At 35.7% G+C, this 23,146-nt stretch overlaps 3 protein-coding genes across 3 annotated transcripts; 1 reads left to right on the forward strand and 2 right to left on the reverse strand.

The window, feature by feature from the left end:
* Positions 1-5,819: 5,819 nt before the first annotated feature.
* Positions 5,820-11,097, reverse strand: LOC147560233 (uncharacterized). Its single transcript, XM_086662338.1, has 8 exons — positions 11,001-11,097; positions 10,315-10,534; positions 10,173-10,198; positions 9,364-9,438; positions 8,909-9,276; positions 6,614-6,869; positions 6,284-6,538; positions 5,820-6,152 (listed from the first exon to the last, which is right to left on the reverse strand). The coding sequence occupies exons 2-6, from the start codon at positions 10,520-10,522 to the stop codon at positions 6,848-6,850; spliced, it is 699 nt and encodes a 232-aa protein (XP_086518464.1). The 5' UTR covers positions 10,523-10,534; positions 11,001-11,097; the 3' UTR covers positions 5,820-6,152; positions 6,284-6,538; positions 6,614-6,847.
* Positions 11,098-12,508: 1,411 nt separating this feature from the next.
* Positions 12,509-15,505, reverse strand: LOC147560234 (putative F-box protein At4g38870). Its single transcript, XM_086657981.1, has 2 exons — positions 15,385-15,505; positions 12,509-15,272 (listed from the first exon to the last, which is right to left on the reverse strand). Exon 2 carries the CDS (start codon positions 14,994-14,996, stop codon positions 13,845-13,847), a length of 1,152 nt encoding a protein of 383 aa, XP_086514107.1. The 5' UTR covers positions 14,997-15,272; positions 15,385-15,505; the 3' UTR covers positions 12,509-13,844.
* Positions 15,506-17,216: 1,711 nt separating this feature from the next.
* Positions 17,217-20,088, forward strand: LOC147560235 (protein NRT1/ PTR FAMILY 5.4-like). Its single transcript, XM_086657982.1, has 4 exons — positions 17,217-17,398; positions 17,520-17,737; positions 17,835-18,328; positions 19,206-20,088. Exons 1-4 carry the CDS (start codon positions 17,296-17,298, stop codon positions 20,029-20,031), a joined length of 1,641 nt encoding a protein of 546 aa, XP_086514108.1. The 5' UTR covers positions 17,217-17,295; the 3' UTR covers positions 20,032-20,088.
* Positions 20,089-23,146: the final 3,058 nt, after the last annotated feature.

The following is a 23,146-nucleotide window of genomic DNA, read 5'->3' on the forward strand; positions in this document are numbered from 1 at the left end:
TCATCGTTTTTAAAGAGAGTCATTCTTTCTATCTAATCATCATCCTATACCTCAATCATTCTTGCTTTTCTCAATATTTTGATATATCATTTTTACAGTTTTGATCTAATTAACCAATTTTTGGTTATTTTTACCCTACCCTGTTTCAGATCTATTTCTTGGATCTATTTTTTTGGAAAAGGATGGAGCAATATGGTTTCAGATCTATTTTTTGGTTTCTTTCTCTAGAATTACGTTTTTAGCTGATCTTGGGGTTTAACAGACAAAAAGACTTGTATTTTAAACACTTTTACGTATGTTTTGAGCACAAGTAGTTATGTTTTCAGCACACAAGTTACAAATTTTACACAACATTTTTAAGTTATTTATTAGGAACATTTTACGAAATATTTATTTTTTTATCTTGTACATTTTTAGATCTGAATAGATTTTTCACATGAATTTATGGTTGCACTTATACATATGTTGATTGCAAAAGTATTAGTTAGATAAACATTTTGTAAAATGTTTTGGTATGGATGTTATGTGTCTTGATTTTGTAAACAACTTTAGTTCTGAATTAATTTTATAACACTGTTACACATAAATTTAATTGTTGGGAACAAATTATAAAATGTTCATGTGTTCTAGTATTTTTAAATATTAAGGTATTCGTTAGGAACAAATTACAAAATGTTGGATATTTTTTTTTCTCAATATTTTTTTGGATCAGAATAGATTCTCAATAAATTTTTGTCTGCACTTATATCTTTGTTGGTTGCAAAAGTAGTGTTAGATAAACATTTTGTAAAATATTTTAGTATAGATGTTAGGTGTCTTTATTTTGTAAATAACTTTAGTTTTGAGAAAATTTCGACAACACTTTTAAACATCAATTTAATTGCTTGGAGAAGATTATAAAATGTTGATTTTTTATCTGAATATAGATTAAAAAAATCAAGTTTGCATTTATATCTTTGTTAGTTGCTGATTAAATAGTTAGCTAAGAATTTCATACAATGTTATGAACATTTTGATGTTAGACATGAAAAATGTTCCAAATGTTTACGAAGTACATGATAATGTTTGAAAGAACTTTCGAAATGTACTAACATGTAAAAACTATTATCTCGATGCTCTTGTAACCAAAAAAAATCTATGGTCTCATGTGATTCCCTTTGTTTGCTTGTTTTTCTTTGCCTTTTCTTTTGTTCATTATAGAGTCCATTAATAATATTATTGTGAGAACAGTATCACATGGGAGAAGGGCGTCTAGCAACTAAGAGTATAATGTCTAGGTCATCTCCACGCATTGTCAATTAGTTTTTTGTTGGATGACTACAAACTTCACATGGTACTAGAACTAGGTCCTCTCGTGATAGACTTAAAAGCCATATATGTTCCATGTCACCCGAAAAAAAGAGTCACGTGTAGGCTAACCACGCCACGCGTGAGAGAGTTTGTGTGCATAGTACACATGGGAGAAGAGGCATCTAACAACTAAAAATATAATGTCTAGGTCATCTCCATTCATTGTCCATTGCAGAGTGGTGGCTTTGGGCCCCATGAATTGGATAGTAGGGTAAGGGTTCAAATTCAGAATTGCAAAGGTGCGTAAGAGATTATAGCTCCAACTTAATTGGTGAGGCTCCTAAATTTTTTTCGTTAGGTCTTGAGTTCAAATCACCTAATGTGCATGTTTTTTTTCTTTTCTCAATCACTCGTGTACTTCGTATCTATTTAAACACAAATCACCTAATTTACATTTTTATCTTTATATCAAGCACATAACGCGCATGTTTAAACATTAAGATCATAATAAATTTTAGTCAATATTCCTGTTTTGTTTTTCAATAAATTACATTTTGCTTATGTGAAGTTATCTACAGTTAAATTACGTGTAACTTTTTTCTTATTTGCACCTTATTTTTTCTAAAAGGTGTTATAGTAGTTAAATCTACTACACTGAAGGTTGTGATGATTGGTAGTGACAAATTATAGTTCCACGAACTTTATTCTATTCGTATTTAAATTGATACAAAATCTAAAAACTTCTTTAAGCCTACAGGAATCGTGGGTGGGCCCTACTCCATTGGTTTTGAGTTAGACGTTACAAATTATGACATGATCAATCATACGAGAGCAAGAGAGATTAATTTAAAAAAGAATTGTACGCATATGGGGAAAAGATTGATACAACTTTTTTTGTTAGGGAAAGATTGATACAACTTAGATCATAAATGTTAACCATAGGATGGGTCATCATTTTCTTCATAATGAAATGAAATAATAAATTCTGGGTTTTAAAATTCTTTTTCTAACACATTGAAGTTGTGAAACATGAATTTTATCTGATTTTGTAATCAATGTCTACATCTCACCAATAAATGTTAATTCATTTTTGGTTGTTGGTCTCTTTGGTTGATCACAAGCAGGGCCGATCCTGGGCCTAGGGGACCAGGCGGTCGCCTAGGACCCCCAAATCTAGAGGGCTCTAATTGATGAAACATTTTATATATAGATAATATTAATATATGTATTATTTTATGCAAATATATATCAAGTTTTTAGAGTTGGTGATTAGTAAACCTAAAGTCAAGGGTTCGACTCCCACAACTTACATTATTTTTTAGATAATTTTTTCTTTAAAAATAGACACTAAAAGTAAAAATGTAGATACCTAATAACAAAACTTACCGAAATCTACCAAAAATAATTGAAGTTAAAGTGTTAAAAGCAATCTAATTAATTGAAGTCTAAAAGACACCTTAATAAAAGAACAAAAAATTATTTCAACTATTTATTTTTTGGAAGTCGACTACGATCTACGTTAGTCGTTACTTTTGGGATTGATACATCATAGATGTGATAAGCGCGATAACCGCCCACTCAAACTCAAACAAGACCAAGCCTATAACCCAACTAGACAATGACCTAAAATCCAACTACATTATTTATACCTAATACGCCCAATTCAAATAACCAAAGATTCCAACTTCTCTGGGATTCGATTCGAATCTAGGACCTCCAGGGCTTTCTGGAGTTTATGTCAACACTTTGGAACCACTTGGGCTACCAACTGTTGACCGACTATTTCATATATTAAAATTAGGTTTGAACAGTTTCATGTAAATGAAAATATTTTTGGGTTTTTATTTGATTTAAAGAAGTTAGACAGTGAGAGTTTTACGACCCATTACACCAATTTAGAAAGCATTCCTAAGGATGGACAACAGGCCGACATTGGTGAAGATGATTTGTATTCTGAACAGAAAGCTTCAAAGAGGGGTTTGGCAGAGAATGCTAAAATACAAATTGAAGTGTTAGAGTATTTAAAATTGATGGAAGGGTGTCCGAATGCGTGGATCGCTTATAGAATTCTTTTGATCATTCTGACTACTGTGGCTTCTGCGGAGAGAAGTTTTTCAAAGTTGAAGTTAATCAAGTCTTACTCGCGATCTAACATTTCTCAGGAAAGAATAAATGGATCAGGTTTGTTATCTATCGAACATAAATTAGCTGAGAATATTGACTACACAAATGTGATTAGTGATTTTGCATTGAAAAATACAAGAAGAGCGGTGTTTAAATAGTATTTGTTTCATGTATAATTGTAACAACTATAAATTTTATAAAAAAAGTGTCAAATTTTGTATTTTTTGACTTCAAGTGGAGGGGCCCCGTCGATACGTTCGCCTAGGCCCCTCCAAAAGGCAGGGCCGGTACTGATCACATGCTAGCTAAAGAAAAGACTTATCAACCCCTCTCATGTAACATTTTTCATATTGATGAAAAATTATCGCACTGTGATTTTCTTAATAACAATGTTTTATTAGTTGTATTTCTATCTATTCAAGGAAACACTTAATTTTATTTTCATTAAAAACTTTGTTTTCCTTTATCAACTTATCGGGATCTTGGTTTGAATTTTGATTGTTAAATAACGTTATTACCTCACAATGGAAGAACTTAACGTTAAGCCATTATATATTATGCACATACATCGAAAGATACAATAAATACACAACTATCATAAACTATAATACTATATGATTCTAAGATAAAAGAAAAAAGTCTTTAAAACAAACTATTTTACAACAAAATGTGAAAAACATACAAAGCTACTTTCTCTATATACGACGGTGATGCACAACAATTTCTAAAATATTAATAATAGAGCTTCTTTGCCTGAGTTAAACCCATAATTAAAGGAATCTAAAGAGACTAAAGTACAATATTCGACAAACTTACTCACATTTATACCTTTAATAACCTAAATTTAATGATTATAAATTTCACTTCTTTTTGAAATCGAATCTGGATCTCTACATTTTTTGAGTTTATGTCAACACCATCAACCACTTGGACAACCAAGTGTTGACATGAGTGCTTTTTTTTTGTTTTTAGAAACATAAATGCTCTTTTGTGTCACCCAAAATTACCACTTTGCACATACATACACCTAACAATTTAATCTCATCTAAAAGTACAAAATAGGGTAAACAATAACCAAATATTGCTAGAAGGTTTAGAATATGGACCCTTGTATTACAATAAGCCCACTATCAACACAAAATAGGACAAATTTTAAAAGAAAAATTCAAATTTTACAATGTATCAAATAGATAAGTTTTGCATATATCTTATTTTGAGAGTCACATAAAAAAAGTATTTCTGCATAACATCCTTATCTTATTGCATTAACTAAAACATAAATAACCTAATACATTTTACTGTTGAACTTCAAACATTTTAGTTTATGTTGCATTCAAAACAAACATGTCTATGCATCCACTAAATAATCAACGCATTGGTGATACATTTGCATCATTCGTACTCGTACGAGGCAAAAAGAAATATTAAAGAAATGAATTTTTTTATCTATTTTATATTAAGTTTAGACCTTAAATCTAATTTATTTTTTATTTTTGGCTATTTGCCTAGGGACCAAACTAGAAACACATTTTAACAACAGAATACAGAGAAGCTGAAACTTAATAGTGGATGGATAACCTTAGAGATATTGAAACTCCACCCACCCAACCATATTAACCTGATGATTAATCCTTTGTATTTCACTTTTTCAACATTGAGCCCCCATTTGTGACCAATTAGTAAGTTTCACCGAACATGTATGGATGTCAATTTTGGCTCCAATTTATTTTGGGTTACTTTTGTTTACATGTAATGATGTCAATTTTGACTCCAATTTATTTTGGGTTACTTTTGTTTTGCCTCAAATTCGTGACTAACTTGCGGTTTTGGTTCTCGATTATATCTGGACTTCCTATTCAGCCCCAAATTATGTTGGAGTTTCTCTTGTCTATCCTCCACTTCATTCTCTTACTCTTCGACCTCACCTTATCCTTCTCCGGTTAAGGTTGTCGTTGTCTGGGTGACCCACTATCAACGACGACCTTGAAATAAGAAATTTCAGCTCTTCTTCTTCTTTCTACATCGTGACTAACACCTCCTCTGTTACTCTCTCTAGGTTCTCATTTTTCTCTACTTTTCGTTTATCCAGCAGTATGTTTATCATGTTACTCCATACACTGAAATCATGATCCATAATTGGAGCATATATATGTATGTATACATACTCTATATAAGATCAAGAATGAATCGATAATGTTGTATTATTTTGTATTCTAGCTCTCTTTCTCATAGATGAAGGTATGTTTTCATAATGTTACCTTTACTAGAACTGATTTTGTTCCTTATTTTAATGATAGCGTGAACCATTGTTTTTTGTTTATAGGAATTCCTAAAACAAAAATGAATTCCTAAGACGCAATTTATTAGCCTTTTGTTATCATGACAAGATAGAGTTCCCATGATTGTTTTCCAATTATACGCATTGTTTTCATTCGAACAACAACAAATGTTCTACATTAATGACAAACATCTATGGTTTAAATCGAACCTGTTGGTCATTCACGTGGAAGAGACTAGACTGACTACATCAAATGGGTTTTAGTTGAGGATAGAAAAGCTAATAAAAGAAACACATGCATGATTGTTCTCTCTGTCTGGGTCTTTTATGCAGCAACCTTGGGTAAGGCCTGAAGAATTGCTTCTTTGTTGGGCAATGCAGGAATTGCTCCTCTTTTTGTTACTGTTAGGGCTATGGACACGTTGGCGAACAAAAGAGCTTCTCTTAACTTCTTCTCATCCTGCGATCAACAAAAACATTAATACACGGGTTTTTTTCCGCACAAATCAAACTCCATCAAAATATGCAAAACAATTACTTCATATATGCAAGTGTAATAAGAACTTTTGAAATTTCACCGGAAAAACTTACGAGGATTTCTGGCATCTCTCCAGGCTGCATCTCTCATCTTCCTTTCTTCTTTTTTCCTTTTGTCCTTCTCCTTTTTCATTCTCTCCTTCTCCTTATCTTGCACTCGCTTTTCCTCTGATTTTTTTTTCTTTTCTTCTTCATTTTGTGGTCTTGGGTTTTCCAGTAAAGATTGTTCTTTGTCAAGTTCCTCCTTAATAAAGGAGACATGTAAGCTCAGCTCTCGAGTGGCTTTTTTTTCCCGTGTCAGCTTATGAACTAGTATTTCAAAAAAAAAAATGTAAAGTAATGAATGATGAGCTAAATGTTAAAACAAATTGAAACAATACTTACTTTCACAAATCCCTCCAACGGTTTTGTTATCAGATGCCTCCACCAAAGCTTCTTTGAGTAAACGAAATGATTTTTTTTCTGAGAAAGACTTGTCATACCCTGCTTTGGCGATGGCCAAGAAGGCTTTGTCGCGTCCACATCCGCCACAAACGAATAACGGATATCGCCTTATAGTCCGCTTCTCGTTGTCGACCTCCAATAAGCATGGGTTATCGCTGTCATAACCCGCAAATATTATCGTCGATGGCGGTTTTGTCTGTTGGGAAAAACGGGCACTTAGGCGCAGCGGAAACAAGAGTTTTTCCCCTTTGTGTTAGTTACGAGGATAATATAGAAGAATATGTGGGAGCAATAAACAAAGAACTGAAAGTAAATAAGACAACGATTTTTAACGTGGAAAACCTCCTCAACGTGAGAAGTAAAAACCACGGGACTCGTAGTCCAACCAAATCAACTATGATAGCAAAGTAGTTACAGACTACGTCCAACCGAGACTCAGACCCTTCCCAAAAGAATCAATCTCAAACACGAAGAAACACGGAGAAACCCTCACAAGAAAGAACAAAACAGTCCAGAAATCTGCAGCCCAAAACGACCCTAAATTCACTAGGATTCCGGCGACCAATCAACGATCCCTCCGTACAAATACTAGATGAATATGTCAAGAACAGTTCTGCCAAATTTCAGCTCAATCGGAGAAGAACTCACCGTCGGATTTTTCGAACAACGAAGACTGCGCGTGCTGAAAAAGTTCTGCCCCGCTCTTCTCGGCAACCTCCTTCTCTCCCTTCTTCTCTTGTGCATTTCTAATTGTGTTTCCCCATTTGGTGCTCCTCACACACACATCTAAATTAGGTTAAGGTAGTATTTATAGACTCCCCCTTAATCCTAATTCCACCGTCATAAGTAACCGACCCAAAGAAACTCGACTCGGGTCCGGGTTTGGTTTCCTAATCCAAACCCAACTAGGTTTCCCCACTAGGAGGAAAACCCAACAAACTCCCCCTCCGACTAGGTGGGAGAAACAGCCAGCCATGTTGTCCCCTTGACCGCCCTGGAAACAGCCAGCTCCGCTTTTCCTCGACAGCCCTGAACAACTAGCCCTGCTTCTTCTTGACAGCCCTTGAAACATCCAGCCTTGCTATCCCTAACAATTTTTTCATCGTATACATCTTACTGTTTCCTGTCTTCCAAGCAAAAAATTGCTCCAACTTCAACCACAACGAACGAGCATCAGTCTCATTCTCAATATGATGTAACACATTATCATCTGTCCATTGCCTCATCAAACCACACACTTGGCGATGTAGCAATGCCCACTGATCTTCAGTCGCCCGCTGATCTTCAGTCTTCTCATCGGGTTTCTTCTCATGAAACACTGGAGCGTGAAATTCCTTCACAAAGAGCAAGTCTTCCAGCTTACCCTTCCATAGATGATAATTAGCATCATTCAAACTTATCATTCTACCCATATTTTCCATCACTAACACAAACAAACCAATAACCGAAGTTATCACAATCCAAAGAACTCTCTAACCTGGAGCTCTGATACCACTTGTTGGGAAAAACGGGCACTTAGGCGCAGCGGAAACAAGAGTTTTTCCCCTTTGTGTTAGTTACGAGGATAATATAGAAGAATATGTGGGAGCAATAAACAAAGAACTGAAAGTAAATAAGACAACGATTTTTAACGTGGAAAACCTCCTCAACGTGAGAAGTAAAAACCACGGGACTCGTAGTCCAACCAAATCAACTATGATAGCAAAGTAGTTACAGACTACGTCCAACCGAGACTCAGACCCTTCCCAAAAGAATCAATCTCAAACACGAAGAAACACGGAGAAACCCTCACAAGAAAGAACAAAACAGTCCAGAAATCTGCAGCCCAAAACGACCCTAAATTCACTAGGATTCCGGCGACCAATCAACGATCCCTCCGTACAAATACTAGATGAATATGTCAAGAACAGTTCTGCCAAATTTCAGCTCAATCGGAGAAGAACTCACCGTCGGATTTTTCGAACAACGAAGACTGCGCGTGCTGAAAAAGTTCTGCCCCGCTCTTCTCGGCAACCTCCTTCTCTCCCTTCTTCTCTTGTGCATTTCTAATTGTGTTTCCCCATTTGGTGCTCCTCACACACACATCTAAATTAGGTTAAGGTAGTATTTATAGACTCCCCCTTAATCCTAATTCCACCGTCATAAGTAACCGACCCAAAGAAACTCGACTCGGGTCCGGGTTTGGTTTCCTAATCCAAACCCAACTAGGTTTCCCCACTAGGAGGAAAACCCAACATTGTCTCCTGCTTTTTCCACGTTTTTCCTAATCTGTTAAACTTCTCCTCTTCCTTAAGCAAATCTTCCTCATGCTTTTTGAATAACGATAGACATAATCGGGCACAACTTTCGACTGAAACTCTGCAGGTCTTGGTCATTTTTTCTACCTCGCGAACTAGTTTACCAATGATTTTTTTATTGGTCATAACACAACCACTAGTAGTAGCATATATCTCATTATCGACGATCGGATATATTTTCTTGGCATTAGTTTCAGTAATTGTGTGATGATTTCCAGTCTTAGAAGTTACACAACGCAAACCGTCAGCAGCTAAAAAAATGCATTCTTTGTTAATTAGACCCATAATCACAGTTCCATGGACAACCTGCGAAGAAAAGAGAAATAACATATTATGAAGACATCAAAACGGAACGAAATGATATGAAATTTTTGTGGTGTAGCAGAATTTTACCATTTCAAGGGAGTTTGAAAAAAATTCTCTGTTCTCCAAACATGAAGCACATATATCCCTTAATATTTGGAAGCTCTGTATTGGTCAACACAGTTAATACTTGATGAGCTCAATAGATATTACTAAAACATAACTCAGCATACAGAGAAAAGATATAATACGAACTCCTTTTGGTACATGATGGGTAAGGAGAGATGCTGCAACTTTGGAACTTACAATACCATGAGTATAAAAAATCCAAATTGCATATGTTTGTAGATTAAAGACTTAGCAACTATTGCACCTCAAGATTATCATACTGCCAATAGATAGGATGACCATTTTGTTGAAACTTCCAGAATCACATTCCTAAAAGTTCTCATATGTTCAGTATAAACTAGACTAATATCTTATATATATATATATATAGTTTGACTCAATGCCAATTGTGAAATTAACTTGAGCATTTGAAAGGAATTAGTTCCTCCTTCTATATTCTGTTTTGATACGGCGAAAGACAGAATATACAATGTAGATCACTAGAATCACCCTCTTTCTAACAAACAGGTCCTATAAAGACACTCAAAGCAGGTCAACTTTTCTTAATTTGTTGATGCTCAGAAATGAGTTGTCCATATACCTTCTTGCATTTAAATCTAATAGTCTAGTCTACCTAGCCATTTATTCTAATGTTGATCTAACTTAATGTATGCAAATCTCAAGTACATAAAGAATCTGTCGCCACATATTCCACATTAACAACATCAAACATTATGATAGTAATAATGGAGGTCAAAATGAGAAATGGTAGTAGAGAATAGCAATAACACCTTTTCTGCCCCATGCCCCCAACACCCTGCAAATACAACATAAAAGACATTTCATCATATAATATCTCTAGACTATGAATTTCTTCAAAGCAATAGAATTGACATCGTAAATAATGGCAATTAGAATTGAAACGCAACTCACTCATATCCAACTTGAGTGGTTTGGAGGTCTGAGGATGTGCATTTGTTGATGTAGCATGTTTAGCATAATCTTTTCCGATGAAATTCGAAACGCTGCCAATTGAAAGAAGATGCACTCTAGGCTTTTTGGCTTTTGATGATGATGATGCACCAGTATCTTCTTTTCCAGTTTCAGGTGCATGAGTTACCGACGCACTAGATGGTTCCATATCTCATATATTCTTCACAACCGAAGACAAATAGAAATTCCATTAGCACACAACTAGTTGAAGCTTAGCACAATAGAGATTTACAGGGAAAAAAATCACTGAATCAGTATAATTTTTGAACCGAAATGAAGTAATCTAAGTAACTGAAGCTTGAAACAATAACACAAGAGAGATTTACATAAAAGAATCACTGAATCAGTATAATTTGAACATGATTCAAGTTTAATCGAACTAAATTGGATGATCAATTATTATATGAAGTTCAATAAATGCAGAAAAATCACAGAATCAACTCATATATAGACATTACTTGATTGATAGAGAGATTTACATAAAAGAATCACTGAATCAGTATAATTTGAACATGATTCAAGTTTAATCGAACTAAATTGGATGATCAATTACTATATGAACTTCAATAAATGAAGAAAACGAGAAGCCATTAACAGACATGATCAATTTAAGAAGAATCACTCACTTTTGGTTAGGGTTTTGGCAGTGAGAAAAACGCAAGCATTCACCGAATTCGCTTTCCCTCCAAAAACTTCTCTCCTCTCTCTCTCTCTCTAAAACTAAACACGAAAATGAACTGAATTTCCAATAACTATTAGCTGGGAAATGTTATGGGGGCCTCTACTACGTGTCATAGGCGCCTCATTCCTTCCTCACAAATTCCGTCTCAGATTTGTCTTGCCGGAGGCGCCTATAACATGATTTTTTTTCGTAAACCTCATTTTAATGTAAATAAAATTTAATGTAACTTAACTTTTTCATTTTCATTTTTTTAGTTGAAATTCATGTAACTTACCTAATAGGCATGAAAAGAAAATTACAGAATTGAACCCATGGCCACCCGCCCACCCACTAGAATTTAATCACCTACTAAATCAGAGGACATGTTACAAGCTGGGTTACATTTTTTTTTTGTTAAGATACAAGGTAGGTTACTTGGAAATATTAGTGGGTTGACCTGGGTTGTCGCCCAGGTTAGACCACTAATAGCTCCTGTATCTGAAAACGATGAACCAACCAACAGTTGTTGACCGCATAAAACGTTGTCCTCCTGATTCAATATGTTGTAGTCCTTTCAATTTAGGGGCGTAACTCTAAGGTCTAAAACAATGATTAAAATAATACATGTATCAGTTTTCCTTTATGATCATGTTCTTCTTCCTTAGTACCACAAATTCTATCACAAAATCTAATTTTTAACCCATTTTACTAAACAACCACCACCTATAATCAAGATTAGGGGGTAAAATTCAATCGGCTGAAATTTTGGACTAAAAAAGATATATGTCTCCTAAGTCAATCTTGATTGACTAAGTCTTTATTCTCCGGAGATTTTTTTTTATTCCCCAAAGCCGCGACCTTATTTTATGTCCCTTACTTCCCTAACAACATCAACACCCTAATACATTCTTTCAACAAAAAAGGAACACCCTAATACATTCTCTCTCTTACCAATATTAGTTGACTCGTCACTAGTTTCTTTCTTTCTCTCTTGACTGAGGCTCTGTTTAGACAATCTCTATTGGTACTCTATTACTTAATTAACAGAAGTTTTGGCTTAATCCACTCGATTACTTAATATGTTCTCTATATCCAAATTTAAATTCAGAATTCGCAAAAATTTCAATGGATTAACTAAAGTAGTTTATTATCAAGAAATAATCTCCAATTAAAATATATTAATTCATACTTCCCTCTTGTAAAATCTAAGATCACCCAATTCTATAATGATTAGAGATTTTCAACTCATTAGTTTAATTTACGTATAAATTGTTCACAAATTCTTAACTGATTTACTTTTTATTCAATTTTTAATTTTATATAAAATTTCGTACATTGAGATTATTGATTGCTTTTTACCATAAAGGGCCTCATGAGAAATTTTGTACCGGACTCTTAAACTTACAGCTACGCCACCGATAGTACTATTATATATGCACAAGCATATATTAAAGATAATATAGGATATGGTTATTGATACACAGCATGAACCATGGATTAGTCAATTAAACTGACAAATACATAATAAAGTAATTACTAAAATGACCTATGCTTATTTTTTTAAGAAAGTAAGCAAGAAAAGGAGCCTAAAATAAAATAACGCCTCTTAGAGTTTGGCCTAGCTTTGGCGGAGTCTTTCCTAGCACGGATTAGTGGATGCCTATTTGTCCTTGTTTTCATCTTTTTTCCTCTCGAGACCTCCAACAATAGCAAAGATATAGCGTGCCTTCTCTGTTTCTCCTTCCCTTATCTTTTTTTAACGCTTTTCTGATACTTCAATCATTGATTACGTGGCGTCTCTCAGATACGCAATTTCAGGTTGATGTTGATCCCTGTGGTTCACCTTCGTCTTCCTATACTTTGCAGTTCAATCTGTTGTTGATGGTGGTATACTGTTGCCCACATCAACAGATATGGCAGTACTCTGCATGGATGAGCAAGCCGATGCGACCCCTTGCTCGAACTCTCCTTTTAGTTTTACCTATGAAACCTAACATGACATACTTGTTTGTCTCTACTTGTAAAGAGTTGAGAAATACATAGTCAAGTCAAGTTCACAGAAGACTTGAATCAAGCAAAGCCCATTTCACAGCAAGCTAAGCCCAGTTCACATTAAAAGCCCATGAAGAGTTCTCTGAAGGCAGACACAATTTACTCGCGAAATAAGAGAAGTCAGTTAATAACTAACTTGAACTAATTCTGTTATGAATTCTATTACTCTCTCTACTTTGTATCAAAACTAAGTGTAATAGCAAATTAGAGGTGGATTGGAATAAAAACAGAGTTATTGAGAAAACTTACAAAGACATACTCCAAGTGCCAATAGCATCAATATACTTAGTATTAGGCCATAACCTTGATACGATACCTTCCGATGAGTCTTTAACGCACTCACTCTCAATAATGTCGAAAAATTCTATAGCAGGTACAAGTATTTTTTTTTAAAATTGTTTCTTGGACAGATGGGTCGGTGATTTGGGCGTCAACTTTTCCCAATGTCAATGCAAAGAAATTCCCAAATTGTTTTCTAAGAACCTTATCACTTGAAGGAATTCAAATGTACATCCAAGTCCAAGAATTTGGTTCTATTGAAGTAGTCCACCAAGCAATTGAGAGTACATGCTTGATGCTTGATAAGAATCTTCACATACAATGGGTTCATATGGACTAGTAAATGGGTTGTTAGGATTAAACACACAACTATTTTAAATTATCTACAAAAGTTTAACAAGTCTAAGAATAAAGAAAAAACAGAGCAGCCAAACCAAATATTAAATGACATCAAACAAAATACTCCAAACTTATAAGCTTACTTGTGATTAACAGGTGAAAGGGTTTCGAAGAACATTGCCGACATTTTAGTAAAGATCAGATCTGGAATTGAGGAAGGGACTCCTCTAATTTCAAATTTGTCGAATGTATTCCTCTTCAAATTGTAGAAATAAAAAGAGGCATCCTCCTCACTGTAATCTATTCTCAAGATTATCTGATCATCTATACCTTCGACGGTATGGAAAAAAATATGATGATTTTTGTCCCAACGAAAAGGTAATGTGATAGTCATCACTTCAGTCCAATCAGTATTAATGTCATCATCCTTGTAATCACCAAATACCCATAGCTTGACAATGTAATCACTCATTCGAATCAACATAACAACACGCCCGTCCAGTTGTAGCAAATCAGCATAGGGATCACGCCTAAAGTAAGACTCATCGAGCTCATTTAGGACAAAATCAGGGATTGTGATTATTCTGAACTTCTCGCTTCCAACATCAAATGCCACAATACAAGCAGGCTCGTATCGATCAAGTACCGCGCGAGTGATCCAATATATTGAACCATTCACATAAATACAAGTTTTTCCTTCAACTTCATAAGGTGGGACATCATTGATCCTTCTCCATACACTATCGCCTACTGTCAAAACTTCACAAAGATTATAACCCTCACCATCTAGTGTTATATGGCATAGACAAACTAATTTATGTTCATTAGTAACAGGATCAAATCCAAGTTGGAAGCTTGTCTGATACCAACGACTAAATTGTACGTAATTCTTTTCTTTTTCTTCAGGTAATAATGTTGATGTAATCCATGGTGTTACTTGTCGGGTACCAATATTGTATATACGAACGGAATAAAGGGTTTGAGAGTCACTGAGACAAAATAAACCGTTCACAGGATTTGAAATACTATCATAGATCCAAGAATGCGTCTTACATACGGTAGTTATGGATGCTCTTTTGCTATCACAATCTAAGTCAGCTGTCATATAAAAATCTCGCTTACGAGTATCCGTGGGTTGAATGTCACACTTGTAATATCTTGGCATCAGCGGTTTAGGAACAACGATAAAGAGACGAGGGTTTTTTTTGGATCGGACACGGTGTAAATTGATAAATAACCTATCTTTTTCAATTGAAGAACACCAACTTTTACATATACACTTGAACCTCATAAGTGACTCTACCGGAACTCTGCTTAGTATCTCAAATAATATAAGCTCAGGGAGGAATGTACTACCAGTATTATTATTACTTATAAGCCCTCCACTACCACCATGTTTTTTCTAACAAGGACGTAAAGTTTGTATTTTTACCATGTCAATCCTCTTCTTCTTCTCTACCTTGTTAACATTATGTTTTACCCACGTCCCCCATTTCCCCACCTTGATGAATTTTAAAGGTTTAGTAATAGCTTCTAACCACATCTTCTTTAGGTCTGGATCGTAATTCTATACAGCAAACAAAAAAAAAAGATAAGAGTAGGAAAAATCAATAACAACACTTTACTAATCCCTAAAACACAAAGTATTAAAAAAAGACAAGTATGAGAAATATACATACCAACTCATTGAAGAAGATCATCTTCATGTTTTCTGCGTCTCCACTCCAATTCGAGGAGAGTAAAAAGTAAAATTTCTTTTTTTACACGACACCCCTCAAAGAGGTATAATCAAGGAATAGCAAGACAAGGCTAGGTTTTGCTTTTCTACTTATAAGTCAAAGAGGGATTTTATAGGAATAAGTAGTGAAGGCTAGGGTTTTACGCTCTCAACAATCATGCTATGTCTGGTGGGAAGGTATATGTACCTCGGAAATTATAAAACTTTTCCCGCATATAAATTTTTGAGTGGAAATTTTTTTTTTTTTTATTTGAAGTGGACTATAATCTACGATAATCCAACTAAATTATAGCCTAAAGTCCAACATTATTTATACTATAACAACCTAAGTTCAATAAACCATAGAAACTAACCTAAAGTCCAACATTATTTATACTTTAATAACCTAAGTTCAATAAACCATAGAAACTACCTCTTCTGGCAATCGAACGACCTCCAGGATTTTAGAGTTCAGGTAAACACATTGGACCACTTTCACTTGGGCAACTGATTGTTGACGTTTGGAAACTTCTATATTATTTCTAAAGCCAAATAAAGAATGAGAGAGAAGGAGATGGACAATGAAAGAAGAAGAGAGATTGAAGGTGTTGGTGGTGGATTATAAATTCTTTTTAATTCTAAGGTCCTCGATAGTAGATCATAATTACGTACAAAACCATAAGGATAGAATTGTAAATTTTGACAAAAAAAATAGAGGGCAAATCAGAATTCTAAACATTATTACGAAATAAATTCGAAATCTTACCGCAATTGATGACCAAAATAGTCAGGTAGTCACAAAATTGTTGAAAAAGAAAATTACCTCATTTATTTTTCAGTTTCCTGTTTACCTTTCTACTTCGTCTTTGTAACATTTATCTTAATTCATTTATGAGAAATTTTATACGCAATGCCCAAACTTGTTAAAGGCAATGTATTTTTCATTTGTGACGTGGTCAAAAAAAGTTGACCAAGTATAGTTAGAGGCAATGTCCAATACGAGAGTGACTATCGCCCACTGTTTTTTCTCTTCTTCTTCTTCTTCTTCCGACAAACAGTCGTCGGCCGGTGATCTACGGTCGGCGACTTTTCTTTCACTTCCTTCATCTTCTTCCTCCTTTCTTCATCTTCTTCTTCCTTTCTTTCTCTTCTTGCTCTTAACTTCTCTCTCCGCTCTCTCTTAACTCTCTCTACAACATCTATGGCGAAGGGTTACCCCTTCGTCGGAGATGTTTTAGAGAGGGAGTAGAGAGAGCAGTGAGAGAAGTAGAGAGAGAAGAAAGAAGAAGAAGGAGAAAGAAGAAGGAAAAGGAAACAAAATTAGAATCATCGACCGCCGACTGTTTGTCCTTCGTTGGAGATGGAAGAAGAAAAATAAGAAGGAAGGAGATGAAAGTCTTTTTTTTTGTTATGGTGGTCGGGAGGTGACAACCTATCGGCGTCAAGTGTGGCGTCAGGGTCGTCAGGGTCAGGATAAATATTAGTTGATGCATTGCCTTCTTTGCATACATTGCTTTTAACTCTTTTAATAATTTCCTTTAGCAAGCTAGCCTTTAACAAGTCTGGGCATTGCCAATAAAACCTCCCTTCATTTATTTCTTTCACTCTTCTTCTCTTCCACGATCCGTTAGTCACCGGCCTATAATAGCCAATTTCAGTTGACATCTTAATGCATATGCGGATCGAATTTGAAATGAGGACCCATGGAGGCCAAATTCATTAGATGTTCATAAATTAAGGGCCAAAATTGAACTAACCCTATAAATGGTCATCCCAAAACCAAATCTCTTAATTAATACTTCCAAGTTTTTCCATTTCCAACTCTCTCTCTCTCTCTCTCTTTCTCCTCATTTTTCTCCATTAGTAAGAACCAATGGAGAGTTCTATAAAGTTCCCACTCTTAATAGATGATGATCTTGTAGAAGTTATGAACACACCAAAGAAAGGAGGATGGAACTCATCAATTTACATAATTGGTAGTTAATTATACATCTAAATCCCCATTTCATTGATTAATTAATTAAGCAACCCTTTCTTCTTCCTTGTGGTGTTCTTCTCACTAATTATATATTGCATAATTATACCATGATTAATTAGGTGTTGAAGTTGCAGAGAGATTTGCTTTTTATGGGACATCAGGAAATCTCATAACTTACCTTACTAAAGTATTAGGAGAATCAACAGCAACAGCAGCTAAGAATGTAAATGTTTGGTCTGGTGTAGCAACTCTTCTACCATTGTTAGGAGCTTTCATTGCTGATTCTTATTTAGGTCGTTTCAATACAATTCTCATTTCTTCAATCGTTTATGTTTTCGTAAGTATATTAATCGACTTTTGTCATTATTAAGATAAAAAAAATGATTTCTATTGTATGTGCTAATTATATCACATATTTCTGTTATTAATTGCAGGGTCTAGTTATGTTAATGATATCGGTATGGGTAATTCCGTTAAGACTCCAAAATGTATTTTTCTTCTTATCACTTTATATGGTAGCTATAGGAGAAGGTGGTCATAAACCATGTGTACAAACATTTGGAGCTGATCAATTCGACGAAAATAACATTGAAGAAAAAGAAGCGAAAAGTTCTTTTTTCAATTGGTGGTATTTTGGGTTATGCGGTGGAGCAACCATAGGAATGTTGATTGTATTTTATGTGCAAGAAAATATTGGGTGGTCGATTGGATTTGGAATTCCTGCTATTGCAATGTTATTTGCGCTTGTCTTATTTTTGGTCGGTAGTAAATTTTACAGAAGACATATTCCGACTGGAAGTCCTTTGGTTCGAGTTGTGCAAGTATTTGTTGCTTCTTGTCGTAAACGACATCTTGTTTGTAGTTCAAATGATGAGTTTGCAGTTGAAACAGGAAACTATCAACATCTCGTACACACTGATCAGTTCAAGTAAGTAAAACTCTTCGAAAAATGTATTTCTTTTTTTGTGTCTGCCATCTATCCTATTTATAGATATTCATCTCTAAATTGAAGTATAAAAGTAAATGATGGTGAAACAAACAAGAAGTCATAGTCATAATTAGAGCAAAATTTGAGATCTAAAATTATGCAAAGAAAAGAAATCATACAAACAAATGAAACACTTTCTGACAAGACGACATGACATACAATTTTATCTGCTAGTTATGAGGTAGTTGGAGATTCTTTTTTGTATCATTAGTTGACAATTTTGAAATAGTTGTATTTTGGAAAACCCGTAGAAGTATAATATAAAAATGAAGTAAATAATTAAAAATTTACGTGATTTAAACGGGCATATTACTCTAATAAATTTTGCAAATATATTAAGTCATAACACTTGTAATGATGCAGTCAAATTTCTTAGGTCATCCTTGTGTTTCTTTTCCCTTTCTTAATTGTTTATGTGAATTTCTCAAATCAAGAAAGATACTAGCTTTAGGAAGGGGAAGCTTTATAAGCACTAGGAGGCTAATTAACTTGACAAAACATCTTATATAAGTAGTATTTGTTTTATTTTTACTAAATTCGAATTTTGAATTGAATGGGTTCATATAAAATCTCACTAATTTTATTTTATGTGTTTGTGATTACTGACTCGTCTGAATGACTGAATCAATCCTTATTCTAAGTTCATTTATTTCCGTTTCAAATAAACTGTTATTCCCTGGGCTATCGAGGACCATTAAAATAGTATATGTTTTGTGATTGTTATCTTTGTTTACGGATGATTCTTGTTGTGAAATTTCACATCTTGATTCCTTCATATACATGGAATACTAATTTATACTTAATTAAACAATTTCAGATGTTTAGACAAAGCTACAATCATAGACCAAATTGATTCAACAAGCAACACCAGAAACAAATGGAGACTTTGCTCAACAACTCAAGTAGAAGAAGTTAAACTCATACTCAGATTAATCCCCATTTGGTTAAGTTGCTTAATGTTTGCAGTGATTCAAGCACAAGGAGGTACATTTTTCACTAAGCAAGGTAGTTCAATGAACACTCAAATCAGCCCTAACTTCAAAATTCCGGCAGCTTCACTTCAAGTCATTACAGGGACAGTTATTTTAACTACAGCACCTATTTACGATAAAATTTTCGTCCCTCTAACAAAAAAATTTACCGGAATTCCATCTGGTATAACAATGCTTCAACGAATCGGTATTGGTATGTGTTTATCTACACTTTCGATGGGAGTAGCAGGTCTAGTTGAATCAAGAAGAGTTGAAATAGCAAGAAAATATGGACTACTTGATAAACCAAATATAATAGTTCCAATGAGTATTTGTTGGTTACTACCACAATATGTGATAACAGGACTTTCAGACGTGTTTACGATTGTTGGATTGCAAGAACTCTTTTATGATCAAATGCCGGATTCAATGAGGAGCGTTGGATCGGCTGTTTATCTTAGTGTTCTTGGTGTTGGAAGCTTATTGAGTAGTGTTGTTATATCTGTAGTTCAGTTTGTGAGCTTAAGAAATGGAGATGAATGGCTTGGGAATAATCTCAATAGGGCTCATCTTGATTACTATTATTGGTTACTTGCAACTTTAAGTAGCTTGTGGATTTGTCTTTATGTTTTTGTGTCTAGACATTATTTGTACAAGAATTCACAATTATGAAGACTACTCTTTCATCAAAAAAAAAAACGAAGACTACTCTTTCATATGTATATGTATTGTAAGAGGCGGTTTGGATTGAAACAATTTGAGGCAGTTTCCAAAGCTAGGCGGTTTCCAATTTTCCAAAGCATAGGCGGTTTCCAATTTAGTTTCCAAAAATTGGATGGTTTCCAATTTTTCCACCGGCTTATAGTATATATAAATAGGGGTTGAGTGCTTTGTAATCAACACACCAACACAAGCAACAACAACTCTTCTTTAGAGAGCTAGAGAGAGAGAGAGCAAGAGTGAGAGAAATTTTTCATAGTTTTTGAGCGGTGTTAAATTTCTCGGTCGTCGAAGATTTAGTATAGAAGGTTAATTCTATACGGTACCATCTTGGGACGAACTTGCGGGTTGTGTTAGTCGTCTTCATCTATCCTTCAATAAAGATTTCTTGTTCGCCCGAGGACGTAGGCTTTAAAGCCGAACCTCGTTAAATTCTGTTCGCATATTTAATTTTGGCTTAGCTTTTCGGTTAATCTTCATAATCGGATCAATTTCTAGGATAGGTTCGATAGCTTCCGCGACTTTTAGTTATAACAATTGGTACCAGAGCCTTGTTGAGATTGAACGGAGAGAAGATGGGATCGAGAAGTGGTACGGTCAAAGCAGGGAAATATGAGATAGAGAAGTTCAATGGGAAAAACGATTTTTCTTATTGGCGGATGCAGATGAAGAATCTGTTAATCTCGCAGAAATTACACAAGACGTTGACGGGAAAGAAATCAGGAGATATGTCAGATGAGGATTGGGAAGAGTTAGACCTCGAAGCACGGGCTACCATTATGTTGTGTCTTGAGAGGGACGTGGCGTTCCTAGTAGACGAAGAAACAACGGCGGCGGGTGTGTGGTTAAAACTAGAAAGCAATTTCATGACGAAAACTTTAACGAATCGGGTCTACTTAAAATCCAAATTATTCACATGTAGAATGGAAGAGGGTTCTTCTATTCAGGAATATGTGAATAGGTTTGACAGGATTATCTCAGATTTGAAGGATATTGATGTTAAGGTTGAGGATGAGGACCTAGCCCTCATATTGTTACTTTCATTGCCTAAATCCTATGAGAACCTTGTTCAAACTTTGATGCTTGTTGGTGATAGTCTAAGCATGGAAGAGACGAGAAATTCGCTATTAGCGGATGACCTTCGTAAGGTTGCTACTAGCAGTATGGCGTCGGGTGGAGTAGACAAGGATCAAGCACAAGGGTTGTTTGTAACGAGGGGGAGGAGTAATGAAAGGGGAAAGGGAAAGGGCGGGAAATCTAGATCCAAATCTAGAGGCTCTTTCAAGAAAACGTGCTTTAGTTGTGGTGAGCTTGGCCACTTTAAAGCGGCTTGTCCAAAGAGAAAGTTGAAGCAAAAGAACGAAGGCTACAAGGAGAAACAAGAGATGCAAGAGGCGGGATATGTGTCAGAAGAGGCGGACGAATGTTTCTCGGTGACAGAGGTGTCTGAGAAGATCTTCGATAAGTGGATGCTTGATTCAGGGGCGTCACACCATATGTGCCCAAATAGGGAGATGTTTACTACCTATAGGAGTATAGATGGTGGTACAGTTATACTGGGTGATGATAGTATATGTAAAACTGTGGGACTCGGAACAATACGGATCAAGATGCACGATGGAGTGGTGAGAACATTGACGGACGTAAGACACATACCCGATTTGCGGAAAAATCTAATTTCCCTTGGTGTGTTGGAGCGGAACGGCTGTAAGATAATTATAGAGAATGGCTCCATAAGAGTCGTTAAGGGTTCTTTGGTGGTAATGAGAGGTACTCGTTACGGTAATTTATACAAACTTTTGGGGACAACAATTACGGGAGATGTAGCAGTAGGAATCAGTGGAAGGGATCCAACGGCTAGTACGAGGCTTTGGCATATGCGCCTTGGGCATATGTCAGAAAAGGGTCTATCTTTGATGTGCGGAAAAGGCTTGTTGAAGGACATGAAGAAGCCTTGCATGGAGTTTTGTGAGCATTGTGTGTTCGGGAAGGCACACAGGGTGACGTTCTCTACAAGCAAGCACAGGAGCAAAGAGGTATTAGACTACGTACACACCGATGTCTGGGGACCGGCAAAGTTACCTTCCAAGGGTGGTTCCAGGTATTTTGTTACATTCGTTGATGATCATTCGAGATTTGTCTGGCTTTATTTTCTGAAGCATAAGAATGAGGTATTCAACACATTCCTGGTGTGGAAAGCAATGGTTGAGAACAAAACTGGTCGAAAGCTGAAGACGTTAAGGTCGGATAATGGGATCGAGTACACGGATGGGGCATTCAAGGAGTTTTGTAATCAGGAAGGCATTGTGAGGCACTGGACAGTAGTAAACACACCTCAGCAGAATGGAGTCGCAGAGAGATTGAACCGTACACTACTTGAGAAGGCTAGATGTATGCGCTCCAATTCGGGACTAGGCGTAGAATGGTGGGCAGAATCTGTTGCTACAGCTTGTTATATTGTGAACAGGTCTCCACATTCTTCTTTAGATGGCGGCATACCTTACGAGGTGTGGTCAGGTGAACATGCAGATTACGGGAGACTTAAGGTTTTCGGTTGTACGGCCTATTACCATGTTAAAGGTAACAAACTTGATAATAGAGCAAAGAAGGCAATTTTCTTAGGATATGCTACAGGAGTCAAGGGTTATCGGCTATGGTGTACGGAAGACAAGAAGTTTGTAATCAGCAGAGATGTGGTGTTTGATGAGTCATCTATTGTAGCTATGGCGAAAGCTACGGTGCCTAGTTGTGGTGATGTTGGGTCTACTAAAGCTCAAGTAGTGGAAGTAGAAATCGAAGACCAACGGATTTCTAGGAATCATGATCAGGTGGAGCATCAGGATAATACTCAGGATGAGGAAATTGATGAACCCGATCATGAGGAGGTTCAAGGGGAAGGTACACAAGTTTTACAACAACAACAGCAGGATGTTTCGGTACACACTAGGCCGAAACGGTTATATAAGCCGGTACAGAGGTTAGGGTCAGACAAACCTCTTAGGCATTACGGGCAGGTAAATGTGGTTGAATATGCACTCTCGGTGGAAGACGACGAGCCGGTCACCTT

Source organism: Eschscholzia californica, unplaced genomic scaffold, assembly GCF_041429995.1.
Source record: "Eschscholzia californica isolate CP2 unplaced genomic scaffold, dmEscCali1.0.p SCAF_2, whole genome shotgun sequence".
Lineage (NCBI taxonomy): Eukaryota > Viridiplantae > Streptophyta > Magnoliopsida > Ranunculales > Papaveraceae > Eschscholzia > Eschscholzia californica.

Bases quoted from the DNA above. Each gene is read 5' to 3' on its own strand.
- LOC147560233 (XM_086662338.1), bottom strand. From the start codon at position 10,522: ATGGAACCATCTAGTGCGTCGGTAACTCATGCACCTGAAACTGGAAAA. The intron at 10,199-10,314 runs GTGAGTTGCGTT...TTGTATTTGCAG, and splicing joins ACCACTCAAGTTGGATATGA to GGTGTTGGGGGCATGGGGCA. The intron at 6,870-8,908 runs GTTGGGTTTTCC...TTTTCCCAACAG, and splicing joins TGGAAAAAGCAGGAGACAAT to ACAAAACCGCCATCGACGAT.
- LOC147560234 (XM_086657981.1), bottom strand. From the start codon at position 14,996: ATGAGGTTCAAGTGTATATGTAAAAGTTGGTGTTCTTCAATTGAAAAA.
- LOC147560235 (XM_086657982.1), top strand. From the start codon at position 17,296: ATGGAGAGTTCTATAAAGTTCCCACTCTTAATAGATGATGATCTTGTA. The intron at 17,399-17,519 runs GTAGTTAATTAT...ATGATTAATTAG, and splicing joins CTCATCAATTTACATAATTG to GTGTTGAAGTTGCAGAGAGA. The intron at 17,738-17,834 runs GTAAGTATATTA...TATTAATTGCAG, and splicing joins CTTCAATCGTTTATGTTTTC to GGTCTAGTTATGTTAATGAT.